This window comes from Trichinella spiralis, assembly GCF_000181795.1.
Source record: "Trichinella spiralis strain ISS 195 chromosome Unknown Scfld2511, whole genome shotgun sequence".
NCBI lineage: Eukaryota > Metazoa > Nematoda > Enoplea > Trichinellida > Trichinellidae > Trichinella > Trichinella spiralis.
In genome coordinates this window covers 38256-58204 of record NW_003529450.1, presented here as the reverse complement: position 1 = coordinate 58204, position 19949 = coordinate 38256, and the positions used below count along the sequence as shown (strand labels likewise).

Here is a 19949-nt window from a genome sequence, read left to right as displayed (position 1 = left end):
TTACTGGCCAAATTGCTGCTGTTTGGTATTGTTTAAATTTTATGAACATGATTTTCATTTACTGTGAAACTAATATTCTCATATTATATTTAAATTTTCTGCTTATCTTGGAAATTTATAAATTTTTAAAAATATTTCATTCAAAAAACGGCATAAATTTTCAAGCTATGCAAGTTCATTCTGACTAAAAAGCACACTTTAACTTTTTGAAAGTTCTTATTGCAATTTAGTTTTCACAAATAAAACCCCAAAAAGTACAACTGTTGAAAAAATTGCATTATCAAAAAACTATATATATATATATATATATATATATATATATATATATATATATATGTATTCGTCATTTTATTCGAAAAAAGTCCAAATTTTCTTTACTGACGCCGTGAAAACAATGATCGCTGCTGCTTCATTAAACACCACAAACAGTGCATTTGCACGACTGTCGTAAAACTAAGCAAACTGACGATTTTAAATTAATTTTTTAAAAAAAAAAGAAAAACTCTTAACAAAGCATTTTGCAGTCAAGCAGCCTAGTTGAATTCGAATTTTCTACGCAAGTTCAGCAATTTAGTTTGGCAAATTTTGCGTCAAATCACAGTGGAATTTTTTTGGCAATGCGAGTTTTCGTTCTTGGAAAATTTTCCTGAACTTTCTGTTCTCTTCAACCAACGACACCAGCCTCTCGTCGCAGTGGACTGTCGCAGAGCATTGCGCCTGAAATTGCTTCAACGATTTCTCTTTGGCCGCTTGCATACGTTGAATATATTCGACCGTTTTGGCTAAGATGCAACTTTTGCTCTGAAATTCCATTTTGGCAAACAATTCGAAATTTTGCATAATATAACAGTGAAAATACGTTACCTGGTATTCTTTGGCTGACGGCAGTATGTCATTCGGCAAAAGACTGGCCAATTCAAAAATTGCCGTATTAATTTTGTTTCGACGACGTTTCTCAACTACAAGTAAAATTAGCTAGCACTTTCTGCTTTAGAATAACAACAACAAAAATCACAATACAGTTCTTATCAAATTATGCGCTACGATAATAAATTGATGCAAGTATATCAAAAATAAATGTTATACTTATATCTTCAAATAAAAAAAAGGGAATAATTTTTTTTCAATTGAAACCTTCGTTGTGAGACATCCGACGATGGTCGACTTTGTCATCGTGCTGTTGTTCGGCACGGTTGTCTTTGGTGGTCGATGTAATTTTGCATTCTTGACAATCTTGCTGACATTTCTGCGATTTTTTGGAAAAATCCCCAACGGTTCCTTGTCGCTCTGAAGATCCACACCCAGCGTCATTTGGCTTCGGCTTCGCATCAGATGACGTTGCTAAGTCGGCACAATGAAGTCGAACGTGAGACTTTTCAGTTGTTGCCAAACCTGCAAAGCGAAACAACATGCGAACATTGCCAAAATGCCAACGCGTACTGTCGTCGAACGCTAACCGATCAACGGCGCCTCCAACGAATTTCCAAAAATATTATGACCACATTCATCCAACAAAGGCACTCTGGTCAGTTCACTCAAGTTGCCCAGCGGTATATAAGCCATGGTCTGGTCGGAGCTGGTGATGCAATTACCGGGTTGTTGGAACAAAGCAAGATGGCAAGTGTCACCCACCGGAATTTTACAATGTTCACCAAATACGTTTGGTATTTTAAACCTGGGAAGCTGAAATTCGAAATTTGAAATTCGAACACACTTGAAAACAATTTATCTATTCAACACCTGATGCAGGCAAAAATTGAAAAGAACATTTTCCATGAAACAATTTATTTCATCATAAAAGAAAAAAAGAAATATTCACCGTCTGATGATGAAGATTGAAAGAACATTCTTGAGCTGTAAAACTTATCGGAATTCCAGCCGGGTACGTGCTCGCATGCTGAGGGTAGAAAACACTCGCCGTTAAATCTGGATAAACTAAAATTGAACCTTTCATCACACACTTCTTTATGTTGTATGAAAAATTTCTTGCCTTGGTGATGTAACGTCGGATAACACAAAGAAGACAACTGCGAATTCGCATTTACATTCATTGTCATTTAACTTTGACGTATGTTTCAAGAACTACTAAAATGTAAAAATTATTCAATCAAATATTAGCAGCAAAAGGAAATATAACAGCGTGAGTCAGCATTAAATCATATATTGATCAGTAAAATACACTACAATTTCAAAATAAATAGATCATTTTAAAGTTTTTGCTATTCATTAAATAAATGACTAACAGCATCAGCATTCATCTTCTCAAAAACTTGATTTCTCACTAGCCAAGTGATACATTTTCAGAAATTCAAACGCCACTTTCACTATACATTCAAGGTTAAAGATAACGTTTCATGAAGAATTTCGAATAAAAAACATATTTTAAATAGAAATCAATAGCAACTAAGCGAAATCAATTTATCATAAAAATCATGAGTGATACATTTTTAAAGGCAATCCTAAACTGCGTAACTGAATCGTTCATTCTGATATTTTAACAAAATTTCTATTCTTACCATTCCATTGTTGAGAGCCGCCAGCAAATGAATTCACGATAATTGCGGAATTAACCGCTCTAAAAGTAAAAAATGAATTGAATACAAACAAAATTAAAACTGGCGCATCGTTATGATCATCTTTTACAATATTTGTAAAAGTTCCAGTGCAACTTCAACCTGAAACTTCACTTGTACCCCGTGCAAATGAAAATTAACAGCTTAATTAACAATCTTAATTAATCAACGAGCTGAAAGGAGAAATTCGCTAAACATCTTAACCATACGTAAAATAAAATATCAATTTTTTAAACACTTCCCAGACGATGGCAAAAAACAGACAAAAATAATTGAAAATAATTACAAAAAACAAATATTAAGTTCAATCTTACTTCACATTGTATTGGAGAGAAGCAGCGCAACAAGCGCTCAAAACAATTCAACGCAGTAACTTTAAGAATCACGTGACTTCAATTACAGTATGTAAAACAAACTTAATGACATAGAAGTAATACTGCTTTCCATTTGCTAAAAAATCATCTGAATAAAAAAAAGTTAATTTTAAAATTTTACGAAGATAAAGTCAGCTGTAGATATTCAAACTTACAATTTGTGTATATCTTTTTATTCATGAATAATCAGAGCCATTTCGTTTAAAAATTGCGTTCGAATGGAGCTGTTTTTTATTAACATAATCAAAAAGCTATCTATCGTAAAGTTGCAATTGTATCGTGATATTTTAAACATAAGTGGATGTAAAACATACGCGCTAAAGCGCATTCAAAAGATTATACACTAGTATTGTTACTTTATATAAATTTGAAATAAATGGACTCTTTTACTAAAGCAAAACTCGTCTAAATATGGCAACAAAAATATTCCAGTGTGCATCGTTGTATTTGTTAATTTATCCATGTAGTGATATTAATTTCGATTCTGATTATATTTCAGTGCAAATGAAGATGCAAATTTAATACATTCAAAATGCTTTTCGATGCTTATTATTGACATAATTAGTTATGCGGTCAAATATACAGTAGGAAGCATATCAAACCTGCGTATGCGTAAAGTCGGCATACTCTTCTTCGTTTCACCTAGTAAACGTTGGCTTGTTTGTTGTTGCTGTTTTGCTTTGTTTTTTTTGTTCTAGACAGCTTGATCTGGTAAGTGTAATTACGTACTTGGGAAGTTCAGTGCAATTTCCTGTTGATACCGAATTCAATTTGATCGCGTGCAACATTCAGATGGGTCGGTTTTCCTTCAATCTTGCTGTTCATTTCATTTGTGCAGTGTGTAACGATTTTTTTTTCCATTTTCACTAATTCACGCACATGGATAATTCTTGATTTATCGATTTTTTTAAAAATAACTATTGTTCTAGTGTATTTTTTATTTATCTTACTGAATTCAGTGTTAACTAATTGAAATGTTTGAAATTCAAGTCTTCGCGCTTTGAACTTATGCAGTGATAACCTGTCACTCAGTCCGCCGAAGAACCGAAAAGCCTGATTATTATTTTTCACGTTTTATCAAGATGAGTAAGAATTTTGTAGATATTTTTTGGAAATGAATTCGGATGTGAAATCAAGTCACGCTCCAGAAGAGCCTTTGATGTCTAAATCTAGCGAAATACTGCCCGACCCATCTACGATGGTGAAACTGAATACTGCAGAATCGGTCGATGAACCGAGAGTATACGTTGTCAATTTCACATGCCGAATGTTGTTGTGGTGATGGTTGTATATTTTCAGATTGTATTGAATATTGGACAGCCGAAGAAGCGGATCATCGGTTTGACGAAAGAGCAATTGCAAATCTACGCGGATGATCCATATTGGAAAAAATTGCGCATCTCGTTGTTTGCCCTTTTCTGGATAATTTGGATTGCGTTGTTCGCCACAGCGGTCGGTACGGTGCTTGCTTATGTTTGCTCATTTATTACACAGATGATGATGATGTCGATATGAAAAATTGTAATTAATCCGGCCAAATTGAGCGTTTATTTATTTGTTTCCGTCTCTGCCAGTTTGTTTATTTGAACGTCGGGTATGCCTGAATGAGCATTAATTTGTGTCATTCAAGAACAACTACTTAAAATGTCATTTGATCAATAATAATAATAATGGCATTTCAACAGTGATCGATCACAACTGTGAAGGCATTTCTTGATAATCTAATTTAATAGAGCTGGTATTGGTGATAATTAGGTCGTTGAAAAAATTGTCAACCGGGAAATAATTATTCAAAAATAAAAGCACGTGCGTGCGTGTTGTATAACTTGGTTTAAATTTGTTGCAGTTATCGTCGCGTTGACTCCGAAATGTCCAGGAAAGCCTGTGCAAAGTTGGTGGCAAAACCAACTTTGCTATCGCATTTGGACGTACGGTTTCAAAGGCAAAGATGCCCGAGTATTTGGAACATTTAAAAGTAATATTTGATTTTTGATCTTGTTGTTGTTGTCGTCGTCGAATTTTCCAAAAAAAAATTCATAATTTTCCAGGAATTGAACAGAGGCTGGGAGAGTTGAGTCTGCTGGGTGTGGATACGATTTGGCCAACTCCAGCTTTGAACGTTTCATCCGCTGACGACGACGTGAACAGCTTTATCACTGTCGACCCCAAGGCGGGTACAATGGACGATTTTAAAAATTTGATAAAAGCTGTTCATCGAAAAGGTAAAGGAATATGGAAATTTTGGTGTGGCCAGCTTTTCAACTGAATGGCCAAATTGAAAAATGGAATTTCAGGAATGCGTATTGTGATCAACTATCCACTCACCACTTCCGAGAAACACGAGTGGTACAAAGCTTACAAAACGAACCAACAAGAATACCTTCACTTTTACATGCAGAATCAAAATGGAGGGAATTATTACGTCACAGGAGGATATGGAAGTTTGCTGCTTTTGAATTTTGACAATCCTGCTGTTCGGATGAAATGGCTCGAAGGGATCGACTTCTGGCTGAACAACGGCATCGACGGCTTCTACATTCCTGATCTGACCGCAGTCGAGGGGCTTTTCGATGTTGAACTGTTGTTAAATGAGCTTCAGGACAGGGTCAAAGAGACCGTGAAAAAGAATCAACTTTCCAACGACGACATGTAATAATATTTATGATTTGGTCGATTTTTGTTTTCTTTTTTTTTTTTGAAATTTCCATAATTTTCCTTTTCAGACTTATTTTTGCCAGTCTGAATCAATCTGATGCTGCTATGATGTCCAATGAGAAATTGCAGCTTCAAGTATTTCCAACGTTTGAAAATATCAGTTCACCTTGCAACGCAATGTGCATGGAGAATATTATTGAAAGGGAAATGGCAAGAAAATCCCAATTCAACAGTTCAGACTACGTGTGGCAGCTTGGAAGTTTCGACAGCTATTATCGCCTGGTTGTTCGTATGAATGATCCAAGAAGAGCGGAATTGGTAATGTTCAGCGCCTTGACTCTTCCAGGTTCTGTGATATTTCTTTACGGAGACGAGATTGGTCTGGGAAAGCAGGATGTTCATGTAAGGATAAAGAAATTGTTTTTTTTCTTGAATATATTCCAAAAATCCATCTATTTCAGGTGAAACAAGTAATGCCAGATGGTGAAACGACAGAAAACGACACCATTTTCCCTACACCTTTCCAAGAGGATGGCAATGAATTGTACAAGGTAAATTTGTGAATATTTGATTTGGTGAAGTCAGTCGATGGAAACGGCCAAAATTGAATTTCGTTTTTCTGTGTTCAGAGACAAACCGAAGACAAATTCAGCTCTTTGAAAACCATCAGAACTGTAAGCAAGCTTCGCAATCAGCAGGAGGCGTTCATATTCGGCAATTTCACCCATACAGTGATCGACGATTTGTTGATCATTTGGAGAACCGGCGTGAACGAACCGACCGTAAAATCTATTAATTAATTAATTAATTAATTAATATGCATCAATTCGTCGGTCTTGTTTTGCAGAATTATGTCGCAGTGTTCAACTTTGGCAACAGTTCGCAGGATGTTCATTTGCAAGAAACGTTGAAGCTGTCCAGTTCGAATCAAGTTTTCGTTGCCGCTAGCACAAGTAACGTGCAGTTGGTGGGCAAATTCTTACCCAGGGAAAAGTTGGCAGTTGACGACCAAACCACCATCACGGTCGATCCACTGGTCGGTGTGCTGTTGAAGTACAAATGACTTGTGTGGCCAACATTTTCATGGTATGTTTCCCAACGGACGCGATATACATATACTTGACAATGATCGGCTGGCTGACTGGACTAATTTTTCATCTTCACCACCACCTGTTGTTGGTTTTTAATCTTTTTGATTAGAGAAATTCATTCTACTTATGTCAAATTTTTCGTTCAATTCCAATCCGTAATTGTTTCCTGTTCAGAATAGCAGCTGCTTGAATATCTACATCTAATAATCGAATGAAGCTGATTATTTAAAATGCGAATGAAATTCCAATAAATCTAACTCCATGCCCTTCAATCTCATTCATTTCATAATCATGGAAAAACTGCAGTACTGCAGTAACAACAACATGTAAATGAAAGAGAATAAAACGGCCAAAAAGTGAGTACCAAGAAAAATGCACCAGATGAATAAACTATTCATTGGTATACATTTGTGTATTTATTTATTTAAATTTAAATTGTGCACATTTCGTGTCCAAGTGCAGTGGAAAAAGTTCCAACTAAACGAGAAAATTCACGACAACAAGCGAAAATACTGAAACAATCAGCAGCAGCAACTTTGATCAACAAAATTATCGAAATTTTTAACGAGACGGAATGCTTGCTTACAAGTACAAAAAAGAAATGGAAAACAAGAATCAGTTAACAAATTTGACGACAGATAAAAATGGAAATGCTTTCGATAAAAAAAAACATCTTAATATCAAATAGGTAACACTACAATTTACAATTGAAACGTCTGGCATTCGATAAAAAGAAATTAATAATGCATCCACAACACTAAAATTGTTTCAAATATATATATATATATATATATATATATCGAAAGCGTATTAGCTTATTGCTTTTTTTACTTTGCATATGAAATAATAATTCCTTTAGAAAATGTGCTCATTTATGTACATGATGATAACGAATAAAATATAAAAAAGACAATCATCAACAGTCATGAGTCTATTTGAGAAGGTGTGCAACAAAATAACCGAAACAAATACTAAATATGTTCAAAATGAAATAAGCAAATGGCCTCGTAAATTTAGCTGAAGAAGAAGACGAAGAAGACAAACTGTCCTCTTCTTCCAGTCCGTAAGGACCAACCGGTTGGTCAGTGCCGTACAGTACAAGTTCCCATTTCAGTAAATGTGCCTCTACAAAAAAAGAAATCCAAATTTCAAAAAATAACATAAACGAACACCAAATATGCATAGTTTTTCCAAGAATTGAATGCAAATCATACCGTCTAGGTTGTCGTTTTGAATTTCCAACGTCCACCGCCCTTCGGCCTTTTCACCCCAACTATGCGTAGTCATGAAGGCCCAATTTCGAATACCATCCGGAGTAGTGTCGTGATTGCGACGAGGCAGTAGAGTAGATTTGGTCCCTATAACAACATTGATTCAATATAAACTGATGTTCATTTTTTTCACTCCGTATGTGCGACAAAAATGAATAAAAATTGAAATGTTGAAATTTACCAGATGGAGATGTGAGAAAAATAAGCAGATTGCCTCGTTTTCTGGAAGTAAGCGTTATATAAGATTGGACGTGTTCCAAATAGGCGACCTTTCTCTTCGGATCGCTGAAGCAACCATCAGTCACCATGCGCATTTTAACGATCGATTCTTTGGGAATTGTTCTACAAACGATGAATGAGCAAAGAGGGAGAGAGAATGAGTGAACAAAAACAAGAGACAAAAAAAAATTAATTTCATAATTGAAAATAATCCAACCGTATCTTACTTTCCCTTACGTGACAAACGGTACAGGGTTCTGCACTGATGCTGTTCAGAAACGTTGGTCCAATTTCTGGCCAGACGAACCATCGCGCCGGCATCCATCAGACCATAACCGAACGAATGACTGACACTCCTACCGACGCCGTTGACCGACCAATCGTTAGCTGTCAAACCTTCCGGTCTGGCTGTACGTACAACAATATGCTGCATGTCTCTCCAAGTGAGATCCGGGTTCGCTTCCAAAGTCAACGCACATATACCAGCCGCCAACGGAGCCGACGCACTGGTGCCGGTGTGAAAGCTGGTACATCCGTGGTGCAAATCGGTCGTGACGATCATTTTGTCGTTGTTCGAACCCGAACTGTAAGTTGTGGCCAGGGTCGAGCTGCACGCTTCGCTGTACCAAGGCACTCTTCCGTTTTCTGTCGCTGAACTGATGCTCAACGTGTAGATGCTGTTGGTGTAGCCGTCGCAGTTGCAACTGTCTGAATCTCGACCGCCGTTACCGGATGCCCAAACGAAAATCGATCCTTTTCCACCTCGACCCTGGGGATGTATATCAAAATGAAAATTTCAAATCGAGAACATATTATTACGTGCAAAAATGAACAAATGCACACAATTTACCTCACGAACACCTTCTTGAAAAGCCAACGACGCCATACGATCAGGCCCGTCCAAAGTTTTGCCATTGTCGTCCGGACCCCAGCTGGCCGAATAGATGTCAATATGCTGCCGATTGTAACTCAAACTGGATGCTTCGATGGCGTCGTTGACTTCACCGTCCAGCATTCGAATTCCTACACAAACAGATAGTACAAAATGTACATTCTCCCTCCAGCTGTCTTTTCACAGAGTAATATTAAAAGTCTTTTTTTAAACCTCCAATTCCTGCGTGATAAGCAATGCCGACAATACACAATGTGTTATTCAACACAGCAGCTACTTCACCGGCGCATCTGGTCCCGTGCCTGTTTTCATTAGTCGGCTCGTACCTCGGCATCGGATCTGCATCCCGTTCGTTCAGATCAAAGCTCGCCTTTGGATCCTAATTCAATGTATAATAAATATATAACAAAACTGTTTCCATTTTTTGAATATACTCACATAATTGGGCTCAATATCGGGATGTGTCCATTCCAAACCATCGTCCAGTATAGTAACAACTACATTTTTTCCCGTATAGCCAAGTTCCCAAGCTTCTCGTACGTTGTGATCCAAACCTTTACCACGATTCTAAAAATAATGGATAAAAATAGCATTACACTTTCAATTGTCATCTTTTCTGGAAACGGAATTTTGCACCAGCTTATTTTCAAGTTGCACGAGATGTCAATTATTAAAACACGTGCAGCAAGAAATTAAAAAGGATCTCAATATAGATTGAGAGAAAAAGTTGAAAACTGTGCACACAAAACCTGCCTGAAATGAAGTACCAAAAATAGCATCATATCCATTGTCACTGTTTGATTGCATTCACGAGCGAACAAACATTCCAGGCCAAATGGCAAGCGGCCATTATTCATCACTAGACACTGGCGAAATTACTCTGAACATCAATAAAATGCCTGTGCCTCGGGCCAGTGTACGTTGAATAAAAGTGCAACAAAAATATTATTAAAATCCAAACTGATCATCATTCGAATAGCAAATTTATTATTCTATTTGCAAAAGTGAGCTTCTTCAGAAAAGCTTGAACATTTCGTTCCAGCGCATGAAAACTATTCATAATGTAAACAAGAGTTTAAAATTAAATGTTGACATTGAACAGGATCAAAATTCCCACTCGCTCCTCGTACAAATGTTCATAATTGTGAAACGAATAAATCAACAGTTGGAAAAATAAATGGGAGGGGTTAAAAGTAGCAATACAAATGAATTTCTGCCGCTTTACAACAAAAAATAGACAACCATCCATCTCCTGAACAGTCGATTGTTGAAATGGCTCAATTTTGATCAATTAGAACGAAAAATTAGAATAACCGTAAAAAAATTAGATCAACCTTTTCTCTTCAAATAATTATTCAAAGGGAAGAAAATTAATCACTTAGCAAAAAGCAGTTTTCATTGATAACAAACAACCAATGACAAAGTTTAAACTGTTGAAAAAACTACATCACTTATACATATATAAATATAATCAGTGAACAAGAAGAATATTTAATAAATTGAATAAACTGATGCAAGAATTATTTGCTTATGATGCACTTGTAAATTGTAAATACTTTTCACCTGACGAAGAATAAGCAAAAAAAAGAAAACAGGTAATTTTACAGTGAATGAATGCGTCCATCAAGCCCCAGTTTCTTTTGTATTCCACATTTCAACGATGAATCATTCCCTTCCTATTGAGCGGAACAAATAATAAAAAGAACATTCAACTTTTAAATACAGAAATGTCATCCTGTGCAAAAAAAAACAACAAAATAAACAGAAAATGATGATAATGATGACCATTTACTATGTGATAATAACATTATACATTTAAAATTTAAATTTGGATTAATTTATTGCAAAAGAAAAAAAATCGCATTGTAATGCTTCATGAGATGATGATGACGACGATGAATGCCTGTATAGCTTGAAAAAATGCTCACAGATTGATTATTATTGGAAAAGTTTCGTGAATAGAGGAAGTAAATTAAAATCGAATTATTTATTTCAATCTTCAATCATTTCCTTCCTCATTTTGAAATGATCCTTGGAAACGACGTCACCAATTGTTGACGACATTGAAGATCACATTTCAGAAGGTCAGTCAAATGATCATCAATAACAAGATGACACTTGGAATTTTTGGGATTAATTATTCTCATAAAATAGAAATAAAAAAGAGAATTTCTTCTGCACAATCAACCTTCATCACTTCAACTGATCTACATCTATTCGCATATGTGCGGAAGAGAATGGGCAATAAGATGAAATAAATGCTAATTATCAACTATTAAAAATTACACATAATTGAATCATGGTGTGGAAGTGAAGAAATTTACCTTTTAACGTGAAAATTTTACAACAATTATAGTTCAAATAAGTTTCTAAGCAGTGGATAAATGGAAAAAGAAAAAGCAGAAACCAAATACAGATGGAATGTTGAACATTGGGGCTAAATATTTGCCGTAATAATTAGCATTCATTAGGACACCTGCTGGGAAAATAAGACTAAGACAGCAAAGAGCAGATGGAGAGAAATCAATTTGTCCACTTACCAAGTACCACATTTTCGGCCACTCGGGATCGTTGACAGTGTACTGGCAAAAAGTGTTGGACGAATTCGTAAGGCAGGACGAGTAGAAACCGGGCGTGGCTTGTTTCGGCGTGGGCGGGTCAATGGTCATCGGTACGTCGCGTTTCACTCGCTTTTTCACCACTTGTTGTTCAACCCAGAGAATCTGAAACAATGCGACAAAGTTCCAGTGTAACAATGTTTATCAAGAAGCACCACAACAGTGTCCAAAAGTGGACGGGTCAGCAGCTTGGACAAACAACTCACCTGGGGCTCGGAGCGCAGAGCTTTCTGGCTGGTCCGAGCCGGCCGGACAGAACGTTTGCGAATTTTCGAATGGGAATATAGGTAAAAATTGCCAAAAATTGAACCCAAATTGACGAAACCGTGCTTCGATGCCAACGCGTCGGCCACTGCTGGCCCGCCGACCACTTCCACTGCCCATTGGTTACTGTACACCCGGGCCACCGTGCCCCTGGACAAGGCCAGGTAGAGCAGGCCGAAGAAAGTGGACACCAATGGCGAATGAAGCATCTCGTACAAACTGACAATCGGCTACAAAATGCACACTGCTCTCTTGCCGACGGCTCGTACTGACAACCAATTGCACACGTCGGATAGGTGTGGACTGTATTGAAAAGATTTCAAGTCGCTTTTTCAATGGCACAGTGTCAATACAGTCTGCATACATAAGGACAAGGGGAAAAGGGGCGGAATAATTTAGAACATTGGTCGAAAATGGCAACGATTCGTTTCAATAATGTTGCCGTCAAAAAAAAGGGGGGGGGGAGAAAGAGAAACAAAATACACAAATAGAAATAAATAAATAAATAAATAAATATATCTATATATATATATATTTATCTATTTATATACTTGTATGTATTTGTGTGTGCATATAATTTTTTCTTTTCAAATACAACCACGCCGAAAAATGGACGTTTGACAGAAAAATTTGTGGGAAACCGCTAAAACACAATAGCAATTCTAATTAAGCAGAATTTTGTAAACAATTGCAAAGCAAACGTAGCAGAGCACGCGTAGGCCGTCCTGTGGCCAAAGCGACACTAGCTTGCCGGTCAATGAAACGCAAACTGAAATTAGTTCACGCCAAGACTGTATTCTACCGATAACCGTACCGTAACCCAAATTCGATGATCATGTAGTCTGAACAAAAAATACCGTTTAAAAATGGAAAATGGAATACGATTATTCTCCGGGCCTGATTTCGACGACAAACAGCAGCAGTAGCAACAGTAGCAACAGTAGCAGTAGCAGTAGCAGCAGCAGCAGCAACAACAATAACAACAACAATAATAATAATAACAATAACAACAACAACAACAACAACAACAATAAGCCCGGCGGCTAGTATTGCAAAGCAGAGCAAAACAGCAACGTCGACGAGCGTGCTATGCGGGGGAAAACGGAGACGGGAAAAAGTCGGTCCGCCCACCAGGAAAAACTCCATCCAAAAGTAGTGAAGTTATATACGATGCAGGATATTCGAAATTGGACCAGACGATCGTGCCATTCCAACCGGCATAGACGACGACGCGTCTGCCGCATTCTGCACCAGCTAGTGTAGCTAGCATCTGGCATGAAGCGGTGAAGAAAAATTGCACCCAACACTCACTGCTTGCAATCACTTCACCAGAACAATAAATAACCGGCGAACATTGGAAGAATAATGGAAAAAGAAATACACTATCACCAAGTGTCGGTACTTGCCAGCGGTGGGTTCCAAATTGCTGCTGAAATATTAAAATCAAATAAATAAATAAATATATATATATGTGTGTGTGTATTAAAATAAAAACACACGCTATAGCGTTCTTTTCGCACAGCTTGAGAAAAATTAGCGAGTGCAATAACAAATTCACACGTGCCGCGCGTGCACAATGCATTCTATTTGTCGCATCTTTGTGGAAATTGACAAATTTTCAAAAATAATCCAAACAACACTTCACAAAAAATTGATTACTTTACTTTGTTTTTTTATTTTTTTTTAAATTTATTTATAATGCGAACATTTCATTCAGCAATTTTCACAACACTACAACACTGACTAGTGAAAACAATTTCTTAAACGTACATCAACTCATTGCAAAATATGAACAAACGGGATCATTTGATTTGGTGTAATTTTTTATTCAACAGCTTCTTCAAAAATGTCATTCAACATGAAACTGAATATTAATAAATATGAACATCAAAACACCCTTGAATACTGCACAGCAACCCGGCGTAGCCTGTAAATGAAAATTAAGTCCAATTCAAAAAAAATCAATCAATATTTTTGCGCATTTGGATGGAAAATTTTAAAAGTATACATTTTGAAATAGTTTAAAATTTCAAACATATTACAATTTGAAATTTTGAGTAATTTTATTTCCAATAGAAAAAAAATCAATACTTCTTTCTGTACATTTTCCACAAAACAAAACACAATGTCACGAAATGAAACATTGTTGTTCATCAATTTATAAAATTTACAACTTTTTTTATGTCTTTACGTCTTTGGTAAATTTACATTTTTGAAAATAATCGTTAATTTTCAATCGTATTCATACAAAACAAAATCAGTCTGAACATTGTCGACTTTGCAATTTTTCCATTTGTATTGAACATTTGTACATTCGAACTTAAATTTTAATAATACAATTTAATCTACAGTATTTTTCGTTTGATTAATTAATTTTATATCTTATTGTAGAATGTTTTCAACACAATTTCCATATAACAATTTTCTTTTCCTATATAAATATATTGAACGTTCTATTTTTACGTGCATTTAGTTTTTAAATAATTTACTTCCGTATTGTAAATTTTACCATTAAATTGATCGTTCAACTTTTCTTGCTTTCTTTTTTTTTCTGAAAATAAATCTACATCATCTTAAATGACGAAGTTGAAATTCGATTCCTGTTGCGTGCAGCTTTCAGTATGACAAAGAGAAAAACGGTGATTTTATGTCACCGTTTGAAAAGATCCGTAAATTCGGTTTTCTCCACGCGACGACAATACCACTTTCACGGTAGGCCGAATTTGCGTCAAGTGCATTTGTCCGTTGAAAAGTGGAAATCAAATTGCTCAGTAATTGATTTCTTTTTTAATTGACGAATTTATTATTTTATATATGCTATAATGCCACTTTCACCACAGAATCTGGGAGGCGAGTATAATTCCAATTTGAATTCAATTCCAACATGCTGGGTTCATTTTTTCTTTTTTCCTTTAGTTAGATTGATGATTATTTTTTTTTCATTTTGTATTTCTTTGATCAACAAGTGAACTGATCGGTTGTGATTATTGTTGTTTGGGATGTTGTTCAAAAACTAACGCAGCAACAACAATCGCCCACGTGATTTTCACTTTTACTTTGTTTTCCAAATTCACGCATGGAAGGTCGTTAGTTTTTCAATAATTTATACGGTCAATTTAATAATAATAAAAGTTTATTTGATGGGTTTTGTTTTTCGAAAATTTCAGAATGAAAAATGGCATTTTGTCGGAGAGTGATTTTTACACTGAACGCCGTTTACCGCAACGTGACCAACGCCCGTCGGATATCGTCCTCAGCGTTGTATTGTTGTCAGAATTGTTCGAAGAACAATAATCCCGAAATGTGGGAAAAATTGACACTGAGCATTGTTGAACAACTGAGACGGGATGGCTATTCGGTTCTGCTAAAAGCACCGTTCGCTTGTTCAGATTTGTTTTCACTGTTGCACGAGGCTGGTTTGAGCGACGAAGAAATTGAACAGGCGATGGTATCCAATCCTGATCTGCTGAATTCAAATTTTTCACATTTTTCCAATTTTTTATTCCTACTCCGCCAGTGCGATTTGTCCACCAAAGAGGCACTGGATGTGATGAACAAATTCACTCGCCACGACAGTATAGTAAGTTTGATTCTTTCTTATTTTCAAGTACGATTGATTGTTTTGTTTTGTTTTGAAGAATTTAGAACAAGCGAAAAAGATGCTTCAGAGGTTGACAGTCTGTGGAATTGCAAGCAAATCTTTGCGTAAGATGTTACTGCGGTATCCGAGTTTGCTCAGTTTGTCAGAAGTGCAAGTTCACAATTTGTTCGAAAGTTTGACCAATTTTTTTACCGTTCGTCAAATTATTTTCATGGCCGTCGAACATCCCGACATTTTGCACCACTCGTTCGACGATTTAGAAAGCAAGTATGAATTTTTGTACCACGCCATTCATTTGGAAAATACGAACATTTACCAGTCACGTTGGTTTGCGCACAGTTTGGCACATCTGCAATGCAGGTTCGAATGCGCTATACGGTGCGGGGTGTATACGGTAGCGGATAAGAAACGTCCGTTGAAGAAATCGAACCTGAAATTGAAAGATATTGTCGACACGGACGACGATCGCTTTGCTACCAGCGTTTGTAAAATTACACCGATGGAATACAGCATATTTCAAAAAATGTTTCAAAGGCAGACATCCTTTGAAAATATTTTTGGTGAAGATTGATGCGGTGACATGTTAGTTGTGGAATTTGAGCAAATTCAACCTCAGGAAATAAATGTCCGAACCATCATTTAGCATTAATCTTCTGAAAAGTCAAACATATGTATTCAAATTTTAGAAAACAAAAAACTCCAACCAACAGGAATTTAATATTGAATAATGAAGACAACAATTTCATATTGTTTTGCTTTTTATAAATACCGGATCAACGTGCCGTACGATGCGATGACTAACTGTATCATGGTTGAATTTCAGTTCAAGTCGATTGCTCACCTCCAGTTCACCCATTCGACGATTTTTCAAAATCTGAAATTGAAAATAATTTTACAAACTCTTTGTGCTTGCACAATATTGAACACAAAAAATAAATATTTACTTGAAAATATCTGTGAATTTTTGGAATACCTAAAGCATCAATTTCACGTTTCACTTGCACAACATAAACATTGTCAGCTTCTTGTGATGCCTTAACACCTCCATAAAGCGAATTCAACGACAACTGACCGCTGTCCAATTCCTTGGAATTATTAAAATAATCATTATCATAACTGAGAAATAATATTATTTGTTTGTTGTTGTTCGAACAACAAAAATTATTTATAAATTCGTTAACTGACCTTGCGCGGATGAACAACAAGAGTAAGATGTACATTTCTTTCTGTAGCAATGCGCCTAAATTCGGCGAAAACGCGATCTTGAACAGTAAAGCGATCGCTGACCATTTGATCAACAGCGCCGGCAAGAAATTGCAAATTATCTACCACCACGTGACGAATGTCGTAAATTTCAACGTGATGTTCAATTGCCTGAAAGAGAAATTACAAAAACACATTTAGAAAAAAAAATCACATATAATTTATTATCGTTTTGAATGTGAAATCAAAAGCCAAAAAAACTTATTATTCATATGTGTGTTTCAAAGAAAAAAAAAGAATCACATATTTTGGTAATTTTACTTCGACAACTTCACGAAATTCAAACGAGCCGTTGAATTTTGTAAAATACAGTGGCAACAGGGACAGTTTGTTGTACATAATTTCAAGCTCACGTTCTGGTATAGTTTCGTCAATTTTTCGACTAAATTAAACCTATATTCCTGACGTCGTGAAATAATTGAAAAAATGAAAAAAAATTACCTATTCAATTGTTGCATCATGACGTGGACCAGTCGAGCGGTACTGACTTCGAAACTGCACCACAATGTATTTATCTGTTGTAAAATTCATAAACTTTATTCAAATCGAAATTGTTGAACTGAATTTGAAAATAATACCTGCTTTTCCAATTGTTCGCATAAATCCAACGAATACAAACTGATAAATGTTGTCTTGCCGCATCCTGTTGGACCGGAAACAATGGTCAATTCCCCAAGTCGCAAACCACCCAAATATGAATTCAGTATGTGGAAACGATTCCACTGAAAGTCGACTTTGGAGAAACTAAAGCCTATGAATGTAAGCACTTACTTGCGCAATGCCTTTGGTAACACCCTGCCGATAAATGTAATCAAATACTGTAGATCTGAGGTCACCGATTGGTGAAATGCATGGATGCAGCATTCGCAATGATTGAGCTAGACATTGCGGCACTGAAACTTTTGACTTCGACGATCGCGTATAATAATCATAAATTGATAAGCCTTTTATCAGTGAAGAACTGAAAAATAAATATTCAACAAATCTTGAAATGAATGAAAATAATACTGCACAACTTGCCTGACAAAAAATGTTCTATCAAAACCGAGCAGTTGCATGTATTTTTTCGCGAGTTCTAATTGGTCAGGTGGAAACCACAAAATCAGTTTCTTGAAATGAGTAAGCAGAGGTAGAGCCTGAAATTTGAATTTTTTCAGCAACACTTCATTGCAATATTCATATACTGGGCAACTTCATTTTCAAACTGTCCGCAATTTTTGGGCAAAACAACGACGGGCAATCCACTTTTTTCAAACAAAAACATCGCTTCCCACTCAGACAAAGCTAGTACCACAACATCACTTATGGACATTATTAAATTGAATCCAAACAGACCGCTTCAAATAAATAATTCAACATTGTTCGCAATTTAAACTGATTTAAAATTTATCCCAACCGTGGAGATGAAACTGCTTGAAGTGGAATTTCTTTAAAGTCAGTCAACGAGACGAGCTTCACGCCAACCGGTACTGGATAACATTCTTCTCCAAAATGTGTAAAACTCGGAAATATCATTGCAGTTTTGTCTTTTGAAATTCTCACGTGGTATTTTTGAAAACTTCGTCTACTTATATGCTGAAATATAATTTAAAAAAATAAAAAGTAAAAGCCAACTTCAAACACCAATAAGAAGACAAGTTTTCCATCTTTTTAATACATTGGTGAAAAACTGATTTACCCCCTGAAGCCTACTTGACGACCAATTTTAATTAAACATTAAACAAACATATATCTATCTCTTCATGATAGAAATTTATGTTCAAATTTTGAAATCTTTGCTCACCTTCTGTGTAAACGCACAAGTCAATTCATGCCATTCCTTTAAACTTAGCATATCAACGGACAAGCCGTCGTTCCAAAGTTCATCCGGCAGACAATTAGCTATATCACCAAAAAGTAACGTTGAGCATTTAAAACTTCTAAATTGTAAGCACTAATTAATTTCATACTGAATTATCCGTTGCTTACTTTTCACTCTTAAGATGAGCACAATCGAAGACAAAACGATTTTGCCATTTTGAAAATGACCGATAAGAGATTGTTAAATAATAAAGAATCGGAGAAACTGATAGAACATATTTTGAGACCCGCATTCCATTTTTTGCCAAATCGTATGATTTGCCATATTTTTTAGGTAAATAATATACAATTTGAAGATTTCGTGATTGACAACTGCATATTTGCAATGAAAGTTCTCTAAAAGAGCACAACGTTCTCATTACTGATTGACTATAATATTGCAAAAATAATATGCTATGAAATTAGTCAAAATATAAACTGAATATTCAACAATTTTCAAATCTTATAAGAAATTAAAAATAATACAACTGAAATGTTTATATCACTTCTGGTTAAGAATCAGATATTATTCAAATATCTCATATCTGATAAATCAAATAACGCTAAAAGTAATAATACCAATTTATTACTGCCCATCAATCTCAATGTTGTGTACATGAAATGGAAATACAGTGATAAAAAAACTTGTTAATCAAAAACATTACAGTATGTTGTTTTCCATAAATTTCCAAGCTGTTAGGAATCTGTACAATAATTAATACAAACATGTACAGTTATGCAATTCAAAATGGAACCAGAATATGACTATACGTAAAGCAGTTAGGCATGTATTAATTTCAAAGAAACCTTTCCAACTAATGTGGTCTGTCGATCAATGGGCTGCTTTTGACCCAAATAACATCATTAAGTTATGTTAATCGAATTAAAGCATTTAGCAAAAGCATTTATTAAAAGCTGAAACTAAGTATCATGAGACTAATTTTAGCAAATATTTACATTACTTTAAACAAAAAATATTTTATTAACAAAATGATTCAAAGTCACTACAAGTGAACAACGTGCTCATTCACGACATTATGTTACATTGTTACGGGCAAGTGAACTAGATTTCTTATCAATTTCTACTTAAACAAATACAACAAGTTTATCAAAATTTGAATCACAAACGGAAATAAATTGTTTAAAATACCTCGCATTTCTTTGTTGATTGGATAAGAGAGTTTCGCTATTAATTTTTTGAATTTTCCCTGATGTAGAGATTCTGTTTTTGTTTTCATCCCATCTTCTTGGCAAAATCCGACGATTATGCTTCAGATGATTCAAACGCT

General features: G+C 35.5%; 6 protein-coding genes across 6 annotated transcripts; 2 read left to right on the top strand and 4 right to left on the bottom strand.

The window, feature by feature from the left end:
- Window positions 1–570: 570 nt before the first annotated feature.
- On the bottom strand, window positions 571–2041 carry Tsp_12025 (upstream stimulatory factor 1). Its single transcript, XM_003368419.1, has 5 exons — window positions 1820–2041; window positions 1458–1683; window positions 1135–1392; window positions 865–959; window positions 571–801 (listed from the first exon to the last, which is right to left on the bottom strand). Exons 1-5 carry the CDS (start codon window positions 2039–2041, stop codon window positions 571–573), a joined length of 1032 nt encoding a protein of 343 aa, XP_003368467.1.
- A 2020-nt stretch (window positions 2042–4061) lies between these two features.
- On the top strand, window positions 4062–6665 carry Tsp_12024 (neutral and basic amino acid transport protein rBAT). Its single transcript, XM_003368418.1, has 7 exons — window positions 4062–4187; window positions 4247–4403; window positions 4996–5169; window positions 5242–5596; window positions 5671–6004; window positions 6064–6153; window positions 6450–6665. Exons 1-7 carry the CDS (start codon window positions 4062–4064, stop codon window positions 6663–6665), a joined length of 1452 nt encoding a protein of 483 aa, XP_003368466.1.
- A 959-nt stretch (window positions 6666–7624) lies between these two features.
- Tsp_12023 (furin) lies at window positions 7625–12166 on the bottom strand. Its single transcript, XM_003368417.1, has 9 exons — window positions 11900–12166; window positions 11616–11798; window positions 9514–9642; window positions 9289–9454; window positions 9034–9206; window positions 8411–8952; window positions 8146–8306; window positions 7908–8051; window positions 7625–7818 (listed from the first exon to the last, which is right to left on the bottom strand). Exons 1-9 carry the CDS (start codon window positions 12164–12166, stop codon window positions 7625–7627), a joined length of 1959 nt encoding a protein of 652 aa, XP_003368465.1.
- Window positions 12167–12544: 378 nt separating this feature from the next.
- On the bottom strand, window positions 12545–14695 carry Tsp_12022 (conserved hypothetical protein). Its single transcript, XM_003368416.1, is given in 8 exon segments — window positions 12545–12600; window positions 12659–12726; window positions 12760–12799; window positions 12815–13097; window positions 13156–13386; window positions 13854–13884; window positions 14206–14276; window positions 14612–14695. 8 exon segments carry the CDS (start codon window positions 14693–14695, stop codon window positions 12545–12547), a joined length of 864 nt encoding a protein of 287 aa, XP_003368464.1.
- Window positions 14696–15132: 437 nt separating this feature from the next.
- On the top strand, window positions 15133–16129 carry Tsp_12021 (hypothetical protein). Its single transcript, XM_003368415.1, has 2 exons — window positions 15133–15537; window positions 15596–16129. Exons 1-2 carry the CDS (start codon window positions 15133–15135, stop codon window positions 16127–16129), a joined length of 939 nt encoding a protein of 312 aa, XP_003368463.1.
- Window positions 16130–16193: 64 nt separating this feature from the next.
- On the bottom strand, window positions 16194–19817 carry Tsp_12020 (conserved hypothetical protein). Its single transcript, XM_003368414.1, has 15 exons — window positions 19811–19817; window positions 19705–19745; window positions 19306–19364; window positions 18790–19050; window positions 18605–18740; window positions 18218–18396; window positions 18006–18158; window positions 17593–17782; window positions 17400–17543; window positions 17263–17336; window positions 17083–17203; window positions 16744–16932; window positions 16503–16643; window positions 16328–16432; window positions 16194–16211 (listed from the first exon to the last, which is right to left on the bottom strand). Exons 1-15 carry the CDS (start codon window positions 19815–19817, stop codon window positions 16194–16196), a joined length of 1818 nt encoding a protein of 605 aa, XP_003368462.1.
- Between the last annotated feature and the right edge of the window lie 132 nt (window positions 19818–19949).

Bases quoted from the DNA above. Each gene is read 5' to 3' on its own strand.
- Tsp_12025 (XM_003368419.1), bottom strand. From the start codon at position 2,041: ATGCGAATTCGCAGTTGTCTTCTTTGTGTTATCCGACGTTACATCACC. The intron at 1,684-1,819 runs GTGAATATTTCT...TTCGAATTTCAG, and splicing joins TCAATCTTCATCATCAGACG to CTTCCCAGGTTTAAAATACC. The intron at 960-1,134 runs GTTTCAATTGAA...TTTTACTTGTAG, and splicing joins TCGGATGTCTCACAACGAAG to TTGAGAAACGTCGTCGAAAC.
- Tsp_12024 (XM_003368418.1), top strand. From the start codon at position 4,062: ATGAATTCGGATGTGAAATCAAGTCACGCTCCAGAAGAGCCTTTGATG. The intron at 5,170-5,241 runs GTAAAGGAATAT...ATGGAATTTCAG, and splicing joins AAAAGCTGTTCATCGAAAAG to GAATGCGTATTGTGATCAAC. The intron at 6,154-6,449 runs GTAAATTTGTGA...CTTGTTTTGCAG, and splicing joins ATGGCAATGAATTGTACAAG to AATTATGTCGCAGTGTTCAA.
- Tsp_12023 (XM_003368417.1), bottom strand. From the start codon at position 12,166: ATGCTTCATTCGCCATTGGTGTCCACTTTCTTCGGCCTGCTCTACCTG. The intron at 9,455-9,513 runs GTGAGTATATTC...ACATTGAATTAG, and splicing joins CCGATATTGAGCCCAATTAT to GATCCAAAGGCGAGCTTTGA. The intron at 9,207-9,288 runs GTTTAAAAAAAG...CTGTTTGTGTAG, and splicing joins TTATCACGCAGGAATTGGAG to GAATTCGAATGCTGGACGGT.
- Tsp_12022 (XM_003368416.1), bottom strand. From the start codon at position 14,695: ATGCACTTGACGCAAATTCGGCCTACCGTGAAAGTGGTATTGTCGTCG. The intron at 13,885-14,205 runs GTATGAATACGA...TTTCATTTACAG, and splicing joins GTTCAGACTGATTTTGTTTT to GCTACGCCGGGTTGCTGTGC. The intron at 12,727-12,759 runs GTAGAATACAGT...AACTAATTTCAG, and splicing joins GGGTTACGGTACGGTTATCG to TTTGCGTTTCATTGACCGGC.
- Tsp_12021 (XM_003368415.1), top strand. From the start codon at position 15,133: ATGGCATTTTGTCGGAGAGTGATTTTTACACTGAACGCCGTTTACCGC. The intron at 15,538-15,595 runs GTAAGTTTGATT...TTTGTTTTGAAG, and splicing joins TCACTCGCCACGACAGTATA to AATTTAGAACAAGCGAAAAA.
- Tsp_12020 (XM_003368414.1), bottom strand. The intron at 18,741-18,789 runs GTAAGCAACGGA...CTTACAATTTAG, and splicing joins GCTCATCTTAAGAGTGAAAA to AAGTTTTAAATGCTCAACGT. The intron at 16,433-16,502 runs GTAAATATTTAT...TTTCAATTTCAG, and splicing joins AAATTCACAGATATTTTCAA to ATTTTGAAAAATCGTCGAAT.